General features: G+C 53.8%; 5 protein-coding genes across 5 annotated transcripts; 2 read left to right on the forward strand and 3 right to left on the reverse strand.

Annotated features, from left to right (window-relative positions):
• Positions 1 to 556: 556 nt before the first annotated feature.
• On the reverse strand, positions 557 to 3086 carry J4E84_002021 (uncharacterized protein; the record flags this gene model as incomplete). The annotated part of the gene is made up of 3 exons (XM_049384650.1): positions 557 to 707; positions 1275 to 1758; positions 1805 to 3086. The coding sequence occupies 3 exons, from the start codon at positions 3084 to 3086 to the stop codon at positions 557 to 559; spliced, it is 1917 nt and encodes a 638-aa protein (XP_049248006.1).
• A 2605-nt stretch (positions 3087 to 5691) lies between these two features.
• On the forward strand, positions 5692 to 6361 carry J4E84_002022 (uncharacterized protein; the record flags this gene model as incomplete). The annotated part of the gene is made up of 5 exons (XM_049384651.1): positions 5692 to 5738; positions 5788 to 5820; positions 5866 to 5949; positions 6000 to 6280; positions 6351 to 6361. The coding sequence occupies 5 exons, from the start codon at positions 5692 to 5694 to the stop codon at positions 6359 to 6361; spliced, it is 456 nt and encodes a 151-aa protein (XP_049248007.1).
• Positions 6362 to 7287: 926 nt separating this feature from the next.
• On the reverse strand, positions 7288 to 8425 carry J4E84_002023 (uncharacterized protein; the record flags this gene model as incomplete). Its single annotated transcript, XM_049384652.1, has 2 exons — positions 7288 to 8001; positions 8063 to 8425. The coding sequence occupies 2 exons, from the start codon at positions 8423 to 8425 to the stop codon at positions 7288 to 7290; spliced, it is 1077 nt and encodes a 358-aa protein (XP_049248008.1).
• Positions 8426 to 9653: 1228 nt separating this feature from the next.
• Positions 9654 to 12625, reverse strand: J4E84_002024 (uncharacterized protein; the record flags this gene model as incomplete). Its single annotated transcript, XM_049384653.1, has 3 exons — positions 9654 to 12262; positions 12308 to 12381; positions 12429 to 12625. 3 exons carry the CDS (start codon positions 12623 to 12625, stop codon positions 9654 to 9656), a joined length of 2880 nt encoding a protein of 959 aa, XP_049248009.1.
• A 2052-nt stretch (positions 12626 to 14677) lies between these two features.
• Positions 14678 to 16547, forward strand: J4E84_002025 (uncharacterized protein; the record flags this gene model as incomplete). Its single annotated transcript, XM_049384654.1, has 3 exons — positions 14678 to 15406; positions 15454 to 15556; positions 15604 to 16547. The coding sequence occupies 3 exons, from the start codon at positions 14678 to 14680 to the stop codon at positions 16545 to 16547; spliced, it is 1776 nt and encodes a 591-aa protein (XP_049248010.1).
• Between the last annotated feature and the right edge of the window lie 2812 nt (positions 16548 to 19359).

Here is a 19359-nt window from a genome sequence, read left to right on the forward strand (position 1 = left end):
TTGCAGATATCGACGCTTGCGACAACATGCCGGGCATCGAGTATGCGGACTGTACTCCGCAAAGGTTTGTTTTTTGTCGCTGTCGACAGATGGAAAGTCGAGTGGAGAGAAGCGGGAAGAGAAGAGTCTGAGGAGCGATCTGAGCGGAAATACACGAACGAAGCTCCCACTTCTTTCCTTGCACTGCCTGATCGTGATGCGAATAAGGCAAACCATCGAGCTAGGGTCATCCCGAATTAGCGTTGGGGTCGAGGGGCCGCGAAATTAAAATTGGATACCGTCCCGTCCCCTTTCGGGTAATTTCCACGACTCATCAGCGGCTTCAACCGTTGAATTCCGTTAGATGATAATGTCAAAGTGGGTTGTGGTCGCCGACCGTTCTGCAAAGGTAAAAATATACATTGAACGACTGTAGACTGTTGATGATAAGATGCACAAACGAAAGGATGGGGTATCTTGCACGCGCTGTAATGAAGGACAAAATCGCAACGCCTACCACAAAAGGAAATTATCTGTCTCGAGCGGAATCCTTCCGACTCTGCAAACACCAGCTCATTCATGTCTGCCGACTAAGCAGCAATTCCACCGCTCGGTCGACCCTCAGTCCGTCTCCCAGATCGGTTAATCTTAGCGCCTCTCGGGCCTGCTCGGCTGTGAAACCCATCTCGACAATCCGCCATATGGCCTTATCGGCCGTGTTCTCATGACTCCGAGATCCATAGATGTGGTGTTGTTGTTCGTGCTGTTGGAGGGCTCCACCTCTGGGAGTGGAGCTTCCGGCAGATGACTGACTACTACTCTGACGCATGTGGCGGCCACGGTAAGGCATTGACATGGGATGAGGGCGGAATGCGGGGTGAGGCGGTCCGGGTGGTTCGGACAGAGGATGATGTAATGGATCCTCGAGGATAGAAGGCATAGATGTGCCTGTGCTGTAGCGATGCCAATCACGACTGTTTGTCGCCGTGGAAGCGGAGGGTGTCGGCAGAAGCGGCTGAGCAAACATGCGGCGGGGTGGAGAGCTTGCGCTTGATACACTGCCCATGGTGTATAGATCGCGGTTGCTCTGGACTGTTGTGACCGAGGGAGATGGTAGAAGGGGCTGAGCAACCGTTCGACGTGGCGGTGAGGGTGTCCGTTCCCTGATAGGTGCTAGGATTGACGAAATGCTATGTCGATCATGGTTACTAGGAACTGTGGAGGGGGGCGGTGATGGGAGCAAAGGCTGAGCCACAGTTCGCCGAGGTGGTGAAGCTGTTCTGCTGGATGTCGACCTCGATCTAGGAAGAGGCACAGATGTCGGTATGTCTTCCACAGAAGATGATCTCAGTGCCGGAACATGAGTGATGATGTCCTTTCCCGGGCCTTGTGGTGGTAGAGGAGGGCGTGTCAAGTTTCGAATCACAGTATCCCAGTCTGACATGGGTCTTTCCCTGAGAACCATTGGTCGTTGCTCACCATTCCTTTTGCGATCCTTGAGTTCGTCAATGTGTTTCTGAATACGTATCTTGGACTGTTGGCGCTGCACGTCGCGGATTGAGATCTTAGCATAGGTATGCGCAATCTTGTCTTCGTAGACGCGTCGGGCTGCTTCTTTGAGGAAGTATTGTCGTGTACCGTCAAGCACAGGAGGCTTCCAGTTGACCCATCCGTTCTCCGCCGCAATAACAAAGGCTTTGGGATCCGAGGGGTGGAACGGGCCAGTGAGCTTGAGAACAGTATCAAGGCCAAAGGTGAGGAGGTGGTAGATCCATTCGTCTGGTCTGGTTAGCAAGATCCATGATTATGCAGCGGATAGACGAACCAAGCATCATCTCCTCGCCATCAATATCGCCACCACGAATGTCGGTGTTGTCGTAAATACCGGCTTGTCGGGCTTGAACTGTGCGCCCTTCGAAGTTTTGTAGCAGGACGGAAAGACAGGTCCATAGTTCCATCATGTCGAAGAGTTGCTCGGCGGTAAGGCCGCCTTCGTTCCCTTGCCCGAAGCACTCAGGTGCACCGACCAATGTGTCGCTCATGAGGTCTGTGCTCATCATGCTGAAGGTGCAGGTCGCCTGATGGACAAGCATACCACCATTGAGCCAGTCCATCTGCGCAACAATGTCCTCCTCACGTCCTTTTCCCGAGCCAAATAGCTTACAGAATGTCCATATGCGCCATAACGCATCGTCAACCCTAGCAGACTCGGCTGGGCAGGCGCTCATGAGCGCAGCTGATATCTCTGGTCGTACGAAGGACTGGCATTTCTCCATAATCTCCAACTTGATTGTGCGGATGACTTGGATGTCTCGCTTCTGGAGCTTGAGATATGAAGTTGGGGTGTACTCCTCTGCAGGTCGTGTCGTCTCAAGGTCTGCTGCAAGTAGAAGTTCGTGTCCAGGAAAGGCGATCTCTCTAAACTCCCAGGCTGGTGGTGACATCTTTTGCAAGGTAGATTTGATGAGATCGAGTTCATGACGTTTGAACACACGATAGAAGCCTCGGTTGATGGAGGCTGCGGCGAAAAGATCGTTGAAGTGATCTAGATGTTGGAAGATGTTGAGTATGACTTTCTCAGCTCCGTCAGACGTAATGGGTGGTTTGGTGGTTTTGGTAGAAACAGCTCGCGGAGAAAACACCAGGTCCACACTGGAACGCTTGTATTGCGGAATCATAAGTGTCAATGTTCTGCTCGTGCGAAAGGACTTTCGCTTCAGCTGTGAAGCGATATGGTCTCGCGGTAGACGGTTGACTTCAACAGTCGTCCTGGCTGCCAATCGCCGCCTGCTGGATTTACGCGGGACAGCCGGAGGAGGATTATCAGGCAGTACAGCATTAGCGAAATCTCTTCGGGGCTGGCCTGTAGTATCAATAAGCTTCCCGTCTCCAGCTGACGCCTGACGCATGCCCCTCCAGGAAGGGTTGCGTTCTGCAAGGGGCGTCCCATCCTGGGCAAGCATGCGAGGATCGCTGTTGCTGCCAAACGAAGAAGCCAGTTGAGCGTGCAGGTCGAACTCAGCCTCGCTCAACGTAGGGCTGGACGCACGTGGAGGGATTGGAAACGCTTCAGTTCCTGAGGGTTTCGCCTCGTTGATCATGCCCATACTTGCATCCGCGGCTAAGTTCTGCCGCGGACCGCTCCGCTTTGAGGACCTTCGGTTCAATCGTGGCTTGCTCTGAGCTACATGGAGAGCACAAGTTGGTTGGAAGGGGAGATTCTCATCGCTAGAGGACGGGTGGATGTATTCTCGGGGCGCTATCGACGGCGGTGCATGGGATTGGCTCCCGTTGAAAGGTAGGGTGAGCTCAGAGCGAGCATGTAGAGTACCTCTAGGCGCCAGGGTCTGGCCACTCGGAAGATGCGCTGAAGGTTGGCAGGTGCTTCCTTGTGTCGGAGATTTATCGACCTCCACGCTAGTCTCTGAAGAGTGGTTGCTGTGCAGTGATGAAGCATCGCTATCTTGCGACTCGTTACACGAACTGTTAGACTCGAAGCTACTCTTGAATTGGTTCGGTGTGTATCGCGTATTCACTGGAGCGGTTTGGCGGATTGTGTGCTGTGTTTGCGGATGCGCAAGTGGAGATACAATGGAATCTCGTATGCGATGGTGGCTTGCTGACGGAGGCGAGACCTCGTGGTGGCTTTCGAGATCGGTAGGGCCCGTTTCGAGGAATGGAAGAGCGGGCAGTGGCTTTCCACAAGGGATTACCACTTGTATCTTAGGCTTCGCAGCCGGATGTCTGGCCCCGCTCGGAATGTTCTTCTTGTGCTTAGTGACCGTTTTGCGATTCTTCTTTCGCCATTGGATTTTGCCGTGCTTATATGTGCCGATGGTGCCTACAAGCGATGCGTGGCTTGATGCCGACAGTCCACCTGCAGTATTACTGGCTCCCGTTGCGACCACTGCCGAAGCAATGCTCTTCCGTCTCCTACCCCAGATAGATGTTGATCTTGAAGGCAACGGTACGGTCAAACCTGCTGACGACGGTCGGTTGCCGTCATTGCCGTCCCTGCGACCCTCGGTCGCTGTGTTGTGATTGTGAGAGGGGAGAGCCGCATCGTCTTTAGTACTTTCTGGAACTGCGCGTAAGATGGTAGCTGACTTTTTCGGCTTTAGCTTAAGTAAAGCTGACATCCTTCTCTTCAGTGCGCCAGGTGAGGCTGATCACTCAGAGCAATGTGTCAACATGGGCAGGTGGGCTTGAGCGGGTCGATTAGTGACGTATTAGGCTGCAGAAAATGTACGAGTAGCAGTCTGGAGTTGCTGAGGGTGAGTAGTTGGATAAGGGATCTCCCATCGAAGCCGTGACTCGGGCATGGTGGCAGGGCATGGACTGTATATCGTCCGAAGCCAAGATAATCATAACCTAAGGCACTGCTAGACACCACCGAGCTCCATGAATAGCCCGGCCGTGGCGTTCCGCACAGAAGATGCATGCAGCGCCCGGCGAAAGCTGAGCTGAGTGAGATGAGATGGAGGCCAACTCCGAGTGGGCGGACAGGACAGCATGGGTGGGCAGGCGGGCGAAAACCCAATGACGCACGCCCCCGGGACATGTACGGCTCCTCATTGCGCAATAAACGTTATCACAAGGATGCGTTGTAGTGAGGCATAGCAGTGGGGAGCAATCAGAGACATCCAAGGTTGTTGTGTTTTGGCGCTGGGGCCGTGCTATTTGCGGCGCGACTGCTTGCTCAGCCCTGGTGCCGCACTAATTTGGGGCCATTGTGCCGGACACGACGTCCGCCTCGAACTACTCTATAAGCACTGCGCCTTATTGATGCACCAGGCACACCTCATGTATGTCGAAACCCCACGGCACCGTGCATCGACTTCCATCTCGTTTCAGCTTCTCGACCCCAACATCACTGATCATTTGCATCTGCCTGGTCCTTGAACGACTAGCGGTGATCCAAGGTTCGCTCTAGCTGTGACCATGACGTCGCTGACGTCGCACTGCAAGGAGCTGTGCTGGCCTTACCAGGGTGAGGCTGTTGGCTACACAGAATATCTCCAACCGAAGCGGAATGATCAGAGACCTCTGGATAAACCTGGCCCCTCCAGACCCTTCGTGTAAGGCGTGCGCATGCGAATAGGAGTGGGCGTATGGCGCGGTGATACACACTACGGCCCACACGGACTTCGACATCGCACATCTAGTGCCACGATCAACTCTTAGTCCGCACATGATCGAAGGTCCGTGACTGCGACCCTGGTGCGCATTGTTTGCAAGCCGGTCACATCCGTGACGGTGGTTTCGGCTCGCATCATCGGAACCTTTCTCAGATCTTCTGTCAGCTTGGCCTTGTAACGCGTAAGGAGATAAGAGGGCATCAATTCAACCGCTTATTCGTCGTAGCGACCCGTTGCTTGGAGGTCGTACCTACTGGCTTCGATAGTATGAAAACGTGTCAACGCTGCCAACACTCAAAAGTTGGCAGAGAGAGTCTTGTATTCCGCTCCCGAATTTCGGGTAGTCGACATAGTCGATTGGAAGAAGACAACACGCTACATGCTGTGTAACGTTGCGCACAGAGCTGGAACCCCCTCTTTGTATTCTGCGCTAGCAACGAGGGCCGCGTATCTGATCCAAAATCATCGTGATGTCGAAAAAGTTTGAATCTTCATCTCTTCTTTCGCAACCCAGCGCTACTAACGCTAGCGATCGCTCTAGATCCCACTGCGGGAGATTGACATTTAGCGAGATATGGATGCCAACCAGTGCACAGAGCAGTGGCAACGCACGATCCTGAAGTATATCAACCGTATTGCAATTTCTAGACACGCTACTGACTAGACTCAGGAAGAGCAGATTGCTCAAGCAAATTCAAGAGCGGTATGGGCCTTAGCCTGTCTCAAAGGCTTACCACTGACCTCTCAGGATCGCCGATGAAATCAAAGTCACCCGCATCACCAGATCGGAACAGATCAACGTGCTGGAAGATTGGAAAGGCACCTTCACGAAGTGAGTCTGGTCTGTCTATGGTCGTAAAAGTGGTCGCTGATACCGCTAAGTCAAATCAAGGCTGACCTTGAACAATGCTCCGGTCAGCTTCTCGCGCCGCTCCTCAGCGAGATTCACGCTTCGCTTCCGTTGGAGGTCCGTGAGAATATCTACGAGCATGTCTTCGACATCAGCAAGCCGATAGTCATCCCAAGACTGGAACATCCCAAGGTCGAGATCGTGAACGGAAGACTGCAATCTGGCAGCGCTGGAGCGAGCGAGCATGCGAAAGCCATTCGCGAAGAGCTCAATCCGTTCATGCAGGACTACTGCTTCTCCGTTGCTGTGATGGGTTCATCAGCCAGTACTGAATTCCAGAACCTAGCGCTTCGCAAAACCCCCTTCTACTTCCGGGGCTCCAGAACCAGTCTAAACGTTAGACACCTACTGAATATCGAGATCCGGCCGGGGGTATACTTCCGCAATCTTGTCCGCCAATTACGTGTGTACCTTCGCAGCGACACCGCCTTTCACGACGCCGAAGATGTTGCAACGGGTGTGAGCAGAGCTCAAATAGCAAGCTATTCACAACATGTCTTTCTCGACTTACCGTCACTGTCCGCAATGTATCTTGATCGTCTAGAAGGGTTAGAGACGCTCAACTACACAGATCATGCCGTTGTGCTGGAGCTTTGCTTCCTTGCTCCCATAGTAGGTCCTGGAGGGATACTGCATGAACCGAGTACCAAACGTAATCTGTATGAGATGGTAGGATCGGTATACCGTCGTGCGAGGGATGGTGGCGCAGACGTCAAGGTACGGTATGAAAGGTTCACCACAGGAGGTGGAGAAGACTGGACGGAATATCTTGAGAGGGGCAGACGAGACGCGGTGCAGGTATGTCGTACTGCTCTGGCCATGCCTTTTAACAGGACGCTGACTTCAGCTAGTCCAAACAACAACAACAACACGCGTTCTGCGACGGCGCATCAGCAGCCTCCGCGCTCCACGACCTGTTCAACGCACCGATCCTTGTCTCTGAGGCGAACATAAGCTGGCAGCACGGCTTTTTACTCAAATACTTTCATGAATGTGGCTGCAGACTGTGCACGCAGCATAGATTGAGGATCTCAGAGCGCGTGGTACACTGCTTCATGTATCCCACTGGGATAATCTAGAAGATGAATAGATAGCCATAACTAGAGGCTATCAAGCTCAACTGTTAGACGCTAGAAGGAAGATACAGGTATTACGAAGGCTACTACCGCACAAGAGCAGTTGAGAAGTTCGTGAAATTGATGACATTCATGATATTGCCGTATACTTCTAATACTCTCAACACGAATCCAACCGTCCACCCTATGCCGTCATATCCAACACAACCCTACCCTGCAGCTTGCCCGCATGCATCTCATTGAAGATATCCGAAAGTTTATCCATCTTCTCCGTCCTGAAATGCGTCTTAACAATACCCCTCGCGGCAAACTCCATCGTCTCGATCGCCTCCTTCCTTGATCCTACCGCAGAACCAACGATCTGCAGCGCCTTGGCGACCATGACACCAGGGTTCGCGCTCTTGATGGGTACGACGTCGCCCTCAGGGATACCGACACATACCACGCGGCCGCCGAAACGAAGTAGGTCTACGGATTGAGCGTAGGCCATGTTGTTCGCTGTGCAGACGACGACGGAGTGAGCGCCGAGACCGTTTGTCAGTGCTTGAACGGCTTCGACCATGTTCTCTGTTCCGTCTACGGGGATGAAGTGCTCAGCGCCGCTTTCCATGACGATGTCTTTCTTGGAAGAGTGGTCGATGCCGATAACGCGGTGGCCAATTCCCCTGGCACTGAATTGCACGGCCAAGTGACCTAGTCCGCCTCCGGCACCCGATATCACGACCCAAGCACCTGACTCGGCGTTTGTCTTGCGGAGCGCGGAGTAGACGGTCACACCTGCGCAGAGAAGCGGTGCCGCGGCTGCGGAGTCGAGGTCGGCGGGGATGGGCGTGACGTAGTTTGCGGGGGAGAGGACGTATTGTTGGAAGGTTCCTGGTGTGTAGTATCCTGATACTTTCTGTTTACCCGAATTAGTGATCGCAGTCCAGAAGTTGGTCATAGGTATAGGTAAAACTTACTCCTGAGAAACACGAAGCGTCCATACCCGCCCTACAAGCCTCGCATGTCTCACAAATACCCGCCATCCATTTGATACCCACACGATCTCCCATCTTGACTGCCGAGTTCTCGGTTCCAGGTCCCATCTTTACGATCTTGCCTACGCCCTCGTGACCACCGACTTGTCCGGCTTGTGTGGGGAAAGGTAATGTTTTCCACGAGTTCATCATAACGCCTAGATCGGAATGGCAGACACCAGAGTGTGTGAGATTGATCAAGACTTCGCCGGCGCCGGGCTCGGGCATGTCGAGATCGACGATTTTGGTGGAGATAGAGCCGGGCGCATCGTAGATGGCGGCTTTATACTTGGAGGGAAGGGACATGTTGGACGGTTGATGTAGTGTACCACTCGATGTAGAGACAGTTCGGACGAGACGCTTCGGGGAGGGGGAAGGAGCAGTCAGGATGGGTTAATTGAAGACGGATTGAAGCAACCCGAGAGACACCTCCAGTACATATACCTTTCCCCGCACCAACACCCAAGCTCCATAACGCGTCGAGCTACCCTGACTCTCCCTTAGCTAACGACCCTATCTCTACCCCACACCAGCCCCGTCTACGGCCTTCCAACACAATAGATACGAAGTTACGCACACGGAAAAAGTGCACAACCCTCACCCACAAACTACCTCACCCATCTACCGGACCAATAACACTCTTGTCACATTCGGACCGCCATCCATGCCCAGCTGTACCTCACGATAAACACACGCGTCAGCACGAAGTATCCACAAACCCAAGGTAACTACCTAAAGAACCGAAGCCGAGGCAAACAGCTAAAACGCGTGACCACACGTAGCTGAAGTTTACCCCGCACCCGCGATTGGGGGGCAAAGCTGTAAGTGGATTGGGAACGAGGGACCAGACTAGACTACGTCAGGCGGGATGCATGTGAGCGCGGATGTGGGGTTGAGCCAAGACGTCCGAAGTTCCGTTGCTGCACATATGAGTAAGCTAAGAGTATAAGAAGTGGATTTGATCGGAAATTGGGATGTAGCAAGGCGTGCAGTCGATCTACAGTTTTTCCCTTGGTGATACAGTCGGTGGTTTGGATTTTGCGTTCCTGTGTGTATGGAGTCTGGGACGGTGGGGTAGAGCTTGTGGTGATGCGACTGTGGCAGCTTCAGCCACTGAACTTTATTGTGGAAGGCGCGTCATCGTGGCGAGCACGTGGTGTAAAGAGAAATCTAATCGATTAGAGAATTGTTTGAATATGTATGCGAAGATAATGGTTGTGAGGGGGTTGCGATAGATCTAATAGACAGCTATAGTACAAACTGTCTGCGCCCCATCCAAAGCACCCATTAAAAGTTCAGCAGCGTATGCACATGCTGCGTAGCACCTCCCTTTCCTTCTACTAGAAAGGCGTATCGAAAAGTGGTATAGTACAGAATCATTCGCGCATGTAAGCGTTAAGGGCGTTAGAAAGGGAAAAACTCCCAAAGAACAGAACACCTTGGGGACCACTAGATGATCAGGATATACCACGAAATTCCCAATGATGCTTCTCCGTTCCATGCTAGAAATATGTTGTGCGCCGTATGTGAAAATTTATGCACCCTGATTAGTTATGAAATGGCTGGCGAGAAGCTCGTCAGCACTGGGGCGCTTCTCGTGATCGATGAGGAAGGTCTGCGCCAGGAAGGTTCGGGCGTCGTCGCCGGCATTGTCGGGAATGGTAGGGCTGGCATCGCCACTGCCACCGATCTTGAAGATGGCCTGCAGTTGAGTGCAGTTGGGATGCGGGTGACTTCCAGTAAACATCTCGACGACCAGGCAGCCGAGCGACCAGATATCGGCTTTGCGGGTGTAGGCTGTCTGTCGAACAACTTCTGGTGCCATCCAGAAGACTGAACCTTGAAGGGAGACGCGCTGAGCACCCTTCTTGCCGCCACCCAGTGTAGAGGCTTCAATGCGCTTGGAGATACCGAAATCGGAAATCTTGACTGAGCCCTTGTTGTCAACGAGGATGTTTGCACCCTTGATGTCGCGGTGAATGATGTCCCGGGAGTGAAGGTACGAAAGACCGGTCAGAATCTGGCGTACGAAGTTCTGGATAAGGGATTCGCCGAGCGGGCCGTAGTTCACCAGCATGGTTGCCACGGAACCACCTGGGACGTACTCGAGGAAAATGTTGAGATGGCTCTCATCAGAGTTGGAACCGAGATACTGCACGATGTTCTTGTGCTTGAGTTCTCGTAGCAGGCCGATCTCGTGTTTCAGGGCTTCGACCATGTTTGTCTTCCTACTGTCCATCTGGGAGGCGCCAGCTACAGAAGGAAGCTCGACCTGCTTGACAGCCATGAGCTCACCGGTGACGGCATGTAGGGCAAGGTAAACGCTGCCGAAAGAACCTTGTCCGATGAGAGCTCCCTTCATGTACTTGACATTGTCCCAAGAGTCCTGTTCGAGATACTCGGCCAGTTCATCGTCTGACTCTTCGCCATCCTCAGCAATGGCCTCAGAAAGGCGTTTGTTGAGTGAGTCGCCGTTCTCGGTGTTGCTGCTACTGCTACCCGTAAGGCTGCTACCCCCGTCGTCGAAGTAGGATTGTAGAGTGGTGTTGCCCTCCGGGTCTGTAATGGCAAGGGTATCCGATTCACCACCAAACGACACATATGATTTTCGGTTGGGTTCGAGAGGTGACTCCTCGTCTAGAGGTTCCAGAACAGAAGATGCCATAGAGTCACGGTACCCAGATTGGTTGGGCAGACCAAGTCGCATGACCGAAAGTGGGCGAAGTGGGCGGGCTTGAGCACCACCTTGGAGCCAAGTGTCGGCGATGGATGGTAGTGGCGGCGCATCCTTCAGGCTGGAAGCAACGCTGAAGTTGGATGCCATCGATAGACGCGAGGCTGCGCGGCTGAGTCGGTGAGAGCGACGTATCGACATGCGGACGGTCTTGTCAATCTCATCTTTTCCGACGTCAGGGAAGTAGGAGGTCAGGTCGGATGTAATGAGCTCGCTGGGAGGTCGAGCACCGTAGAACTGCTTTAGTTTCCGGGCACGAGCTTGGAAGACTGGTGACCTGTTTGGATCAGAGGGTCCTTCCAGATTCTGGGCTGTTGAGTTGATGTGGCGTTCTCGTTCTCTCGCGGATGTTGGTGATAGAGGGTAGCTGACAGCAGCAAGCGACTCGCCCGTGAGCTTCTCAATCTTGATCTGGCTGCGGTTGCTTGACGGTACGTAGACGGTGGAACTCTGCTGGAAGTTCTGTTGCGCGTAGATGCCAGCCGCAGCCTTCAGTTGGTCTTCATCCGGCTCACCAGCGTGAACCTTGCGAAGTATTAACCGGCCTCTTTCGTGTCTGTTGGCATCCTTGACGAGTCTGAAGAGCTCGATGTCACTCAAGCGTTCAGATAGCGATGGGTCTGGCTCTGGGCTGTTGAGAATGTAGAAGCAGTAGTTCTTGACATGGGCGGTGTTGAGGTGGCCCTTGGTCAGGGTCTTCAGCATGACCTCCTCGGCCGTCTTGCAGCCTTCGATGTTCACGACTGAGGTGCGTCCGCCATCGTAGATAACACGGACTAGCGCCTTGTCGTGTGGCAAGATGGCGCTGTTGGTGGCACTGTCCACGCTAGGACTCGCACGAACGTGGTGGGCGAAGCGGGCTGTCTGTGGTGTTTCGGTGGGTGTAGTGCGTTGGTTGCGCGAGAACTGGGAAGCGATGTTGACGGAGCTGCTGGAAGCACTGAGGGGATGCGCGCCGTATGTCTTGTTGCCAAGCTCCTTGGGGCTGTTCATTCCTCCCTGCCGTTGTGACCGAAGGTTCCGGGTCTCTTGGTCGACAAGAGGAGACGCGGGACGCGAGGGAGGTTTGGCACCGTATGCGAAGCTGCTCAGGTCGGAGTTCATGATCTGTCTCGACATGCGCTTCTCGGTCCGCGAGCTGACGGGATTCGAGTTGGAGACGGGAGGATTCGATCGTGCAGAGTAGAGCGGGCGGGGAGAGCCAGAGGATGGCGGAGTGTATGCGGCGTTGTCGAGCGTGGCTAGCGATTGCCTATTTGATGTGCGTCTTGAGGCTTTCTTGTACTCCTTGTTGCGCAGCTGCTTGGCTTGCGAGCCGATGCGGACGCGGTCGCCGACCTTCTTGATGCCCATGTCCTTGAGGTGGGTCTGGTCCATCTCCATGAGGTTCTCGCCGTTGATGTGGTTGTCTGGGGATGTCAGTGGTCGCTAGCATGATGGGCTTGGTGACATACGCTTGAAGAGGTCGACATACTGGGCGCAGTTGATGCGCTTCAGCCAGTCACCAACTTTGTCCTCGTCCCAATGTCTGTCCATGTTAGTGATGGACATGTGGCTGGCAGCTGTGAGGCTCACCTGATGGCATCGGGAGCGTCGTATATCTCCGAGAACTCTGACTCGGTGGGAGAAGCAAACATGGACTGCTCGGCCCGTGTATTTGAGGCATGGCTGCGGTAGCCGGAGAGGCCGCCGTTGTATTGGGCGGACGACTGCGAGGCACTCCCACTCATGGAGGGCGCGGGATACGGAGACTTTGCGGCGAGCATGGCCATGTGTGCGGGTGTTGAAGTTCAATAGTGGTGGACTAATTAGGAGGATAGGTCGGTGTCGGTCGGTCGGTCTGTTCACGCTATCTCATATATGCATTATGGTTGCTACGCGTGACAGGACAGAAGAAGGTCGTAGACAGAGGGCGTAAACAGAGGGCGCTGCGGAATGTAGGGTGCGGTAGGATGCGGTGTTGGCTGCGGGTCTCCGGCGTCGTGGAGTTGGGGTGGGTTGCGGGCGGACGGCCTTGTCTTTGTGGAATGGGGGTTTCGGGCTTCTTTATTGCGGCGTACACGGGCGCCCGGGATGCTGGCTCGGAGAGGTCGACGAGGGCAGAAACAAGACGCGGGCTCGAAACAGAGGATGATCCCGTCGTCTGCTGAGGGCCAGCGCGAGCGCGGAGACACCTTTTGCCATGGCTCCAAGCCTGAAACGCTAGCGGGTTTGGGGTCACGGCACTCCGCCAATCGCACGCGCCCCAACTCGGCGCTGCCACTGACGGCGCGCCCACACGGCATTGTCGCTATCAGCGCACCCAGCGACACACGACAGTCACTCAAGTAGCCTCCCGCGCCCTCATCAAAGACGCGTGTTGAGCTTCATGCACCCGTTGCTTTGCACGTATCCGTCCATCGTCGCGTGTTGGGCCAGCGGGCGCTTGTATGCATGGGGCTCCGGCGCCGTTAGCGACTAGCCCGCATCTGCCTCACCGCAGACCGACTTAATATAATCTTGGCCGCCTCGCAAAGATGTTCAGGGACTGCCTCGCCAGCTGGAAATAGTTGCAGGCCCTGTATCCATCCCGGTACCTGTCACTTGTCATCTATCTGCCATTCTGCTCGACCTCGTGTTTCTGTTTGCTGACTCTGCCTGGCGCGTTACAGACCGCTGCAACGCGTGGACAGGCAACATGAAGATAACTGGCGCCTACGCATGCTGTGCTGCTTCACTGGTTCTGCGCCTGTTCTCACGCACACTGTCTCACTTCAGCCGCCTCACTGCTCGTCACTCGCGCCCCACCGGCACCGTACTGTGGGAACTTGAACAGATCACCTACTACAATACACAATAGAGAGCAACAAGAATTTATTATTCATGCTAGTCTAGGATATAGACACGTGCAGTGCGAATATCAATGCTATGTCTGAACTTGCTTTATTTGTAGTACAGGTCGTGTTCGGCTCCTCTTGTATGAGCCCGTAACCGCCCCGATGCGCATAAGCCGGCCGTCTGATAAGGCGTCCTCATGCCACCGGCTCGGCACCCCTTTTGCGCTGTTTCTCATAAGGTAGACGGGGATGAATGGGTTGACTGTCATGCCGTGACCTGCGCGCAGTGGCCAGCAGCTGGCAGCGCCGTGTTGTTGAAACAAAAGGCATGCAAACGAGCGGAACATCGCCGTCACTGACAGCTGTCGCTACCGCGCTCAACGTGCGCTAGAAATGACGACTACTAAACCAAACAAACATAATTACCGCCAGTCCGCGCTCATCGTGCCCCCAATCCTATGCCCCAATCCTCTGCTCCTGAAGATCCTCTGCCTGTCCTGAAGATCCTGCCCGTCTCTGCCCCTCGGCTGGGGTCGACTGCAAATAGACGTGATGACGTCCTGCTATTCCCAGGCCTGCGTATGACGCAGCAGTCGCCCTGCACCCAGCCTGCGGTGCGGCACGTCGACGGCACTGCACGTAGAACATGGCCTTTCACAGCCAGTCAAACCCCCTTCAAGACACGCTTGTCCGACCTGCTGCTTGTTGCCCTCCTCACACTCCCTCTGCCCAGGGTATCGCTGCCTTAGAAAACGAAAAGCCCGCAATCCACCGGGCTGAGCCGTGTTTGTCACCACAGCCTTTCTGCCAACGTCTTCTTTCTTCCGTGCCCACATCTCCATTTTGCTAGTCCTCTCCAGCAACCTGTCACTGTCGCGCGTGCATGGGATTTCTGCAATAGCAGCAGCACCTATTCGCTGCGCTCCACAAACGGTCGCCTACTCGACAACTCTCACCTCGCAACGTCATACTGCAGGGGCTCCCGAGCGCCTGCCATTGGGCTCCAGCATGGCCTACCGCGACCAACCCGACCCTCACCACGCTTCCTACGTATCGCCCTTTGACAAACAATACTACGACCGCGGGAGAAGCCCCGACTATGGCACAAGACCCAAGTCTCGCACTGGCACCAATGCCTCCGACTCTCAGCCTCGTGACTCCAGTCCTGCCTGGGACCGCCGCAGTTTCGACAGTGGCTCGCAGCCCATCCAGCAGCCACTGAAGAATGCCATCGGACATGCCTTCGACAAGTCTGATGCTGCGCGCGTTGTCGACCCAGATCTCATTGCTCAGATTACGGAGCAAGTGAAGAGGTCCGTCTTGGACGAGATCAAATTAAGCGGCATGGCTGGTGCTACACAAGCACAAAACATTCCCGTCTCCCCGCAGCAATGGGTCCCGCCCTCGCCAGTGTCGACATCCAACTCGATTCCGCCTCGAGACGTGTACACCCCGCCATCTCCAAAGCGCACCGACTTTCCAAGCCAGCAGTCTCCCGAGCGCGACCCTTTGTATCGCGACCCACTGCTGGATGGCAATAGCGACCTGCCTACCCCGCGTCCTGAGCGAAGCGCACCAGTAGAGCGAGAACGGCCATCTGCGCGACCGGGCCCCGCGCCCAGGATGATGACCGAAGACTATACCCCGATCGAGAAGATGTGGCAGCGACTGTTCGAGCCAGACGGTCAGCCTTTGCCTCGCCTTGGCCAGCTCTTGCGTGGACTGGCTCTGCACTTGGTGCGTATTCAGGATGACGGAGAGATCATGCGCTAACGACAATATAGATCGAAGACTACGAACCCAAGCACAGTCTGGTCATCTCCCCGGCCAAGATGCTCAAGTTCTATGAGGAGGTCAAGCTCAAAGATGAAATCTATCCATGGCAAAGTAAGCAGGCGCATGCTCATGCTCTCAACACATGCTAATATATGCAGCCATCTTTGGAGACCTCTCGTATTCCGCTCTTTCCAAAGTATACCGCGACATGCGATGCCAGCACCATCTCATCCAAGAACATCCCGCAGAAGCGCCTTACATCCCTGCGCTTACTCCCGAAGGCTTCCAGGAATGGATGACGACCATGATCCAGGCATATCCCGACACAGAGTACGAACGATTAGTAAAGGCCATCTTGGACATGCCGATCAGCAACGCAGACGATCGGAAGGAACGGTTCCCGAAAGAACTTCCTCGTAGGATGTTCCCGACCATCGAGAACCTACACGCGCAGCAAAGATGCGCTGCAGCCTTGTCCGCTGAGGGTGTTGGGCCGCTTCGTAAGGCACCTACCTTCCCACCGCCGCCGCCCAAGACCCAAGCCCCTCCCCCAGGGCCCAGTCTTGAACGCGAACGTAGTCCATATTCCTCGAGGCCCGAAGTGAGGCCAATGGACTTTGAAGATGAGCCAATGTCTACATCCGTACCTATCGAGCGGGAGCGCAAGCCTTACTCAGCCGCTCCTGGTGGCGGAAAATCCTATACCGAAGACATGAGCTCCAGCACCTACTCTGATACTTCCGCCAACGAGAAGCGTCGACGCGCGCAATCGAATGCCGGTCAGGGACCGTGGGGTCCTCCTCCTACGGACGCTCACTACCACCAGCAGCCACCTCCCCCTCGTGGCCCGAACGTCCGGCCGCGAAGCCCAAGCTTCTCCAACTTCGGCACTCAGTCTGATCCCACGGTGCGCGACATTCCCAGCAACTACTACGCGTCCAACATGCACAATCCCGCAGATGATCCCCATCGCCGCCGGGAATCTGACAACAAGAGGCACACCCGCCAACGAAGCGGTACCAATGGCATGGGTGCATCTTTCGACTCTCAGGCCCGATCGGTGTACGACGACGATGATTACCCGCGATCGAGGTGGAACTAGGAGAGATGAAGAAAACACGTCACGACTACACCGGTCGCTACTTGTCAGTCATGTTGCTAGATGACGGGCTCGCATTGCGCCCACCAAATTTATGACTTTACGACATATACCCCGAGTTCCCCGGTCGTTGCAGGTATTTCCTTTCTGCTTTCGGTGTATATTCGGTTTAGTAAGAAGTCATATTGTTTTCTTGAATCTGTACTGGTTTCGTCACATACCCTGTTTTTGTTATGATCTCCTTGTCTGGTTATTTTGTCGAAAAGGACGGTCGCTGTACAACATACTACGCAGGTCTTTTTGGGAAAGAACCTGACACCTGCTCTTGCCGTAACTATCTCGCGATGCAAAGTCACCCAATCCATGAAGTATAAAAGTCATTCTCACATATACATATGACTTGTAAAATCGAAGTTCGTATAGTGGACATGTGCATGTCAACGCTTTCATCTCATCCGTACCCCATTCTGCTGTTATGACCCCTCCTCTTCTACTTAGCCTCCTCGTTCTTCTTTCCCCTAGCCTCATTCTTCGACTTGGTACTAGCCAACTTCCCAACCCACCGACAAATCCCCACACCCATCTTCACAGCCTTGGCACGATGTGTCTTTGCCAGCCGCGCTTCTTCTTCTTTGTCGAGATCAGACATGGATTTCAGCTGCTGCTGTGACAGGATGTCTGTGAAGTCTTGGGCTGGTTTGGCTGATGTCGAAGGCCGCGACATGTTTCCAGCTGGAGAAGTTGCAGATCGGGTTGAGTGAGTGGAGTGAGTTGAATGAGTAGAACGAGCGCTATGTTGATAGGAAGAAGGGTATCGCGGTATAGTTGCTCGGTGAGGAGTAGCGCCAAACTGGATGTGAGAATGTGCTGCAGGTGCGGTAGAGGTGTTAGACGACATGATGAGTAGTGGTTGAAGAGTCGTACTAACTAGCAATGTGCAGTTGGAACCCCTTCTCTTTGTGGTTGCTTTGATTGTCGTAACTACAGCAAACAATGTTTAGTAAATGAACGGGGACAAGGAAATACGTCGTGGACAAATGGAGGTGGGTGAACGCCTTTCTTGTTATATCAGCCGTGTGAATGTATGTATTACTTGTACGCGTACACACACAGCTATATTTGTTGTGAAAGTGAAAAGGGCCTCCTCTGTGGCTGGGCTTCTATCCCAATAGAATGTGTGGCGGTGCGCGAAAGTCCACTTGTTTAAGCTTTTTGGTACGAAAGACGTTGTACGAGGTGTAGGAAACTGCGTGTCTTCGGTCACACCTCGCTCCTTTAGGTGGTACTACGTTGCTTGGCTAGTGATTACACGACGTAAATAGATGCTCTGACATGAACGAAAACGAAACTCCTCCGACTACAATGCCACTTCTTTAAGTTCCTACATGAGCGAATGCTACCAAGGCTGACTGGAGCTTGTAATTCCTCCTCGCAACTCCAGAAAATCATTGAACCTGAGGTACTCGTTATATTCTTCTTGTAACTGTCTTCTAGCATCCATACGATGTCGTGATCTTTCCATTCGTCTTGTCTTCGAGAAGTCTGTGGAAGGTTTTCATGTCAGAGGCTAACAGAATGCCTGCGGGCAGCTTGAATGCGTCACTTACATTTGAACGGCTTGCACAGCCACTGCCTTAGTTTAGGTGAAGAAACCAATCCGATCAGAATGCCGGCCACGGTTACGCACACGCCAACCAAGGTGAAGATGGCTTCGTTGGACCATCCGGTCGACGCATTAAGATCAGGTGCTTTCCCGTCTTGACGTGGCAGTACAAAAGCTCGGGAGCCAGCGTCGACATTCGCAGCAGAAAGAAGAATGAGCAGTACCAAAGGGCATCTTACTGCCATGCTGATGTATCGAAGGTTGGGTTGGAGTAGTGTAAGAGTGAAGATGAGTGTGGTTCATGTGTATAGGTTGAACCTGGATGGCTTAGGCTAAGTACTGCCTGGGTTGGCTCGCTTAGAACGGAACGAAGAGGATGGTCAGAAGTGTGAGCCACTTAGAGAACAGAATTAAAGCCTCAAAGCCGTGTGGTTTTCAAGAGGGCGCGATGGCAGGTTATCGTCGCGAACAACTAATTGTAGTATGGTCAAAGCACGGAAAGGCAATGCAGTATGGCTGGTCTTCCGTATATATGTGTTCGTGCCCACGGTTCCGGTGTAGCACTTGAGACGCGCCAGGTGCCCACTTCAGCATCGAACCAACCATAGACACTACAGCTATTCTGCCCTGTAACCATATGTCTGCCGGAGATCTTAGCGAGCCCATAATGGATATATTAGCGGCCTGAAAAGGCTCAGCCCCAAGATACCTAGGTAGTTGGAAGCACAGAATGACCCCAAATGTCAGCATCAAGCTGAATGACCCCAAATTTCGACATCAGGCTGGACGCCAGGACTAGTCGTCCAATCAGTGTGCCATGTACATGTGCTGGTGGTGTTCTCATCTCCATCCCATTGGATGACTTCCCAAACCTCCGCTCAATACGGGCATATACATCTGCCACCATGCGTCCACGGAACAGCCACCCTGCAGTTTCCTTTCTCTTTCCTTGCGTGACCCGCAATATGCGTGCATCTCATATTGTCACCTATCATATGCAGCTCATCTTGTCACCTATCATATGCATCCCATCTTGTCTCCTATCATATGCATGATACTGGTCAGCATGAGCACATGCTACGAAACATCTGACGCACAGCAACGTCCATTGGGGTTTTGGTTGGAAACTCGGTGCACGTCCCGCCGTTAACTTCCATCAGCCGAAATCTCAACGCGGGCCTTAACCCTCATATGCGGCATTCCAGCAAGCTT

The sequence above is a fragment of the Alternaria hordeiaustralica genome (genome assembly GCF_023758085.1).
Source record: "Alternaria hordeiaustralica strain BMP 2776 chromosome Unknown scaffold_2, whole genome shotgun sequence".
Taxonomy (NCBI): domain Eukaryota; kingdom Fungi; phylum Ascomycota; class Dothideomycetes; order Pleosporales; family Pleosporaceae; genus Alternaria; species Alternaria hordeiaustralica.